The 3,084-nt window shown below is 45.4% G+C and overlaps 1 protein-coding gene across 1 annotated transcript in view; it reads right to left on the bottom strand.

Annotated features, from left to right (window-relative positions):
- The window catches only part of Kif9 (kinesin family member 9), a 56,490-nt gene that overhangs the window by 12,207 nt on the left and 41,199 nt on the right, over window positions 1-3,084 (bottom strand). The window contains exon 15 of the mRNA XM_026779108.1: window positions 2,391-2,605. Within this exon, the coding sequence (XP_026634909.1) occupies window positions 2,391-2,605 (215 nt within the window). The remainder of the gene's footprint in view (window positions 1-2,390; window positions 2,606-3,084) is intronic.

The raw sequence follows: 3,084 nt of genomic DNA, 5'->3' as shown, positions 1-3,084 counted from the left end.
TTCTGTTCTTTTACTGTATGAGTTCCAAGGATCACACTCATATTGTCAGCATTGATGGTTACTAACCTTACCCAACGAACCATTTCTTTCTTTTTCTTTTTTTCTTTTTATTTATGTATATGTCTGTATGTGAATGCCACATGTCTGATCCCCGAGCTGGAATTGCAGGCAATTGTGAGCTTCCCAGTGTGTATGCTGGAATAAAGTTTGTGACCTCTGGGAGGCCAGAAAGAAGTCCTAACCCTGAGTCATCTTCCCAGCCTCCAGTGAGCCATTTCAACAGCTTTTAAAGTTTAATTTAATCTCTTATCCAGGGTCTCATATAGCTCTGGTTGGCCTCAGTGTGTGGCAATCCTCTGACTTCTTCCTCTTAAATGCTTGGATTATAACAATGCATCCCCATGCTTAACTGAATCCCCCTTCCAGAGTCAGGTTATCACTCAGTAAAATGCAGGCTCAAGCTGGGAGTTGTGGTGCACTCTGGAAGTGTAGGCAGATGGACCTCTCTGAGTTCATGGCCAGCCTGGTCTACAAAGAGAATTCCAAGACAGGCACCAAGCTACACAGAGAAACCCTGTCTCAAAAAATAAAGAAAGAAAGAAAAACTCTACCCTTGATGAGCTGTCACAAATCAGTCCTCAGCATACTCAGCTTGACTGTTCCCGACCCACAATACAGGTGTAGACGATGTGCAACACTGGGAGGTCAAGTTCAGGCTACCCATGTCAGCACTGTCTCCATGGAGGATTCTGATGGTCAAGTTCAGGCCACCCATGTCAGCACTGTCTCCATGGAGGATTCTTGCTCACTCTCTCTACCTGGTAAAAAGACTTCCTGCTCTAGGGGACAAGCCCTGCCAGGCTAGCACAAGTGTCAGGAGTTTCACTGATGTCAGATCAGTCGGCCTTCTGGCGTCCTCATTCTCATTTCTTGAGGTTCCCAGCAGTATGCCTACCACAACTGAACTATCGTCAGCAAAAGGAGAGCAGACCAGAATTATGCGACTTGAAGGGGTCACTAACTGCCCATCTTCCGAGGAGTCTGCTTCCGGGTCATAAAAATATGAAAGCCGAATGGTCCATTTTCTTTTTTTTTTTTTAAAGACTTATTTATTTATTTATTATGTATACAACATTCTGCCTCAATGTATGCCCGCACGCCAGAGGAGGGCACCAGATGTCAGTACAGATGGTCGTGAGCCACCATGTGGTTGCTGGGAATTGAACTCAGGACCTCTGGAAGAGCAGCAAGTGCTCTTAACCCCTGAGCCATCTCTCCAGCTCCCCAAATGGTCCATTTTCAAAGGTGCCTTCAATCAGCTTAGATCCAACTGTGGGTGAAAAGATGACTCTGGGTCCCTGGCCACATTGGCTAAAGTGTTAGCTGCCAAAATTGCTTCATGACCTGCAGACATGATGGGTTTATGCTCCTAAAAAGCTTTACAATAAACAGAATGTAAAATGTAGACATAAACCCATGCATGTCTTTGTTAAGAAATTAAGAAATTTAGTGTCTGATGATTTATCATAGTGTACCCTCCAGGGTAGAGTTCCTGTGAGCACGGTGGGTTCAAGGCCAGAGAGTTCCAGAAAGACCCTGTCTCAAAACAAACAAACAAACAAACAAACAAACAAAAACCTACCCTTCTGATTACTGAGCCGTAAGGAAAGTGAGGCGAGACCTGCATTCAGGGTATTAAAAACTTTCTTTGTGTGGTAGGCAGAGGCAGGTGGAAGCCTGGTCTACAGTGCGAATTCCGAATTCCAGGACAGCCAGGGCCACACAGAGAAACCCTGTCTCTAAAAACAAAAACAAAAGCTGGGCAGTAGTGGCACACGCCTTTCTTTAATCCAAGCACTTGGGAGGCAGAAGCAGGCAGATCTCTGTTCGAGGCCAGCCTGGTCTATAAGAGCTAGTTCCAGGACAGGCCTGCAAAGCTACAGAGAAACCCTGTCTCGAAAAACAAACAAACAAAAAACCCAAACAAACAAAAACCCAACTTTCTTTGCCATTTTCATCTCTGTCAATGTCCTCTTTGCAGGTTATAAAATGAATTGCCTCGCTTTCTCTACTGAGCCTCCAGCATTCATTAGGAGTGTGTGGAACTTTGTTCCTGCAGGGTCAAGGGCCAGTTTCTCCATGAATAACAGCACATTTCAGGAGGAAGACTCAGCAGTTAGTTCTGAAATGATTCAGTAAGCAGGAATGTTGGCAAAGGCTAGCTGTCAGGAGGGGCTGCCTAGAGCCTAGTAGATGACATAGGTCTGTAACCTACAGCCCTCTATTGGTCCCTTCCCATCTTGGTCCTTTAGTGCTCAAGGCTGCCACACACTTACCCTATGATGATCTGAGTCCCCACATCACCCTGACCATCTTCCCCTCACATCTACCTTGCTTCTCCCGCAGTGACTTCTGGAAATTCAGTGCATCCTTGGTCACATCAATCTCCCGCTTGATGACATTGATGCGCTGGGTGGTCTCGCTGGCCCTTTTCCTCCGTTCATTCAAGATGGATTTGTTTTCTTTGAAGATGCGGTTGATCTCACTACCTCGTTCATTCTTAAAATCTTCAAAGGCCACAGGTTTAGAGGGTGGGGTGCTGGGTCTGGGGACAGAGGGAGGGGTCAAAGAGGAACAAGAAGTGGAACAGCTGCCTTAGAGGCAAAGGTACTTCCTCTTTCTTCCCTATGACTTCTGAGGTCCTAGGCATTATTTGTGTCAGATGGAAGTTAGTCTGTAGAAATCAGTCCCTCATCTCTGTTCTATGGACCATGCCCACTGCAGAAATTGAGGAAAGGAAAGAAACGGAAAACAAAATCACCATCACCTATCTGGATCCAGAATCTGTTGAATCTCTTAAGATTTCTTTAATACATTTTTAAATGGATGAAGCCACACAGACTATATGATCTTTTCTATTTCTCACAGAGGCATTATTTCATGGTATTAAAATTTCTTTGAGTAGGTGATGGTGGCTACACCTTTAATCTCAGCATTTAGGAGGCAGAGGCAGGTGGATCTCTGAGTTCAAGGCCAGCCTTGTCTACAGAGTTCCAGAACTGCCAGGGCTACACAGAAAAGCCC

This window comes from Microtus ochrogaster, chromosome 5 (genome assembly GCF_000317375.1).
Source record: "Microtus ochrogaster isolate Prairie Vole_2 chromosome 5, MicOch1.0, whole genome shotgun sequence".
NCBI classification, from domain to species: Eukaryota; Metazoa; Chordata; class Mammalia; order Rodentia; family Cricetidae; genus Microtus; species Microtus ochrogaster.
This window is presented reverse-complemented; position numbering and strand designations above follow the sequence as displayed.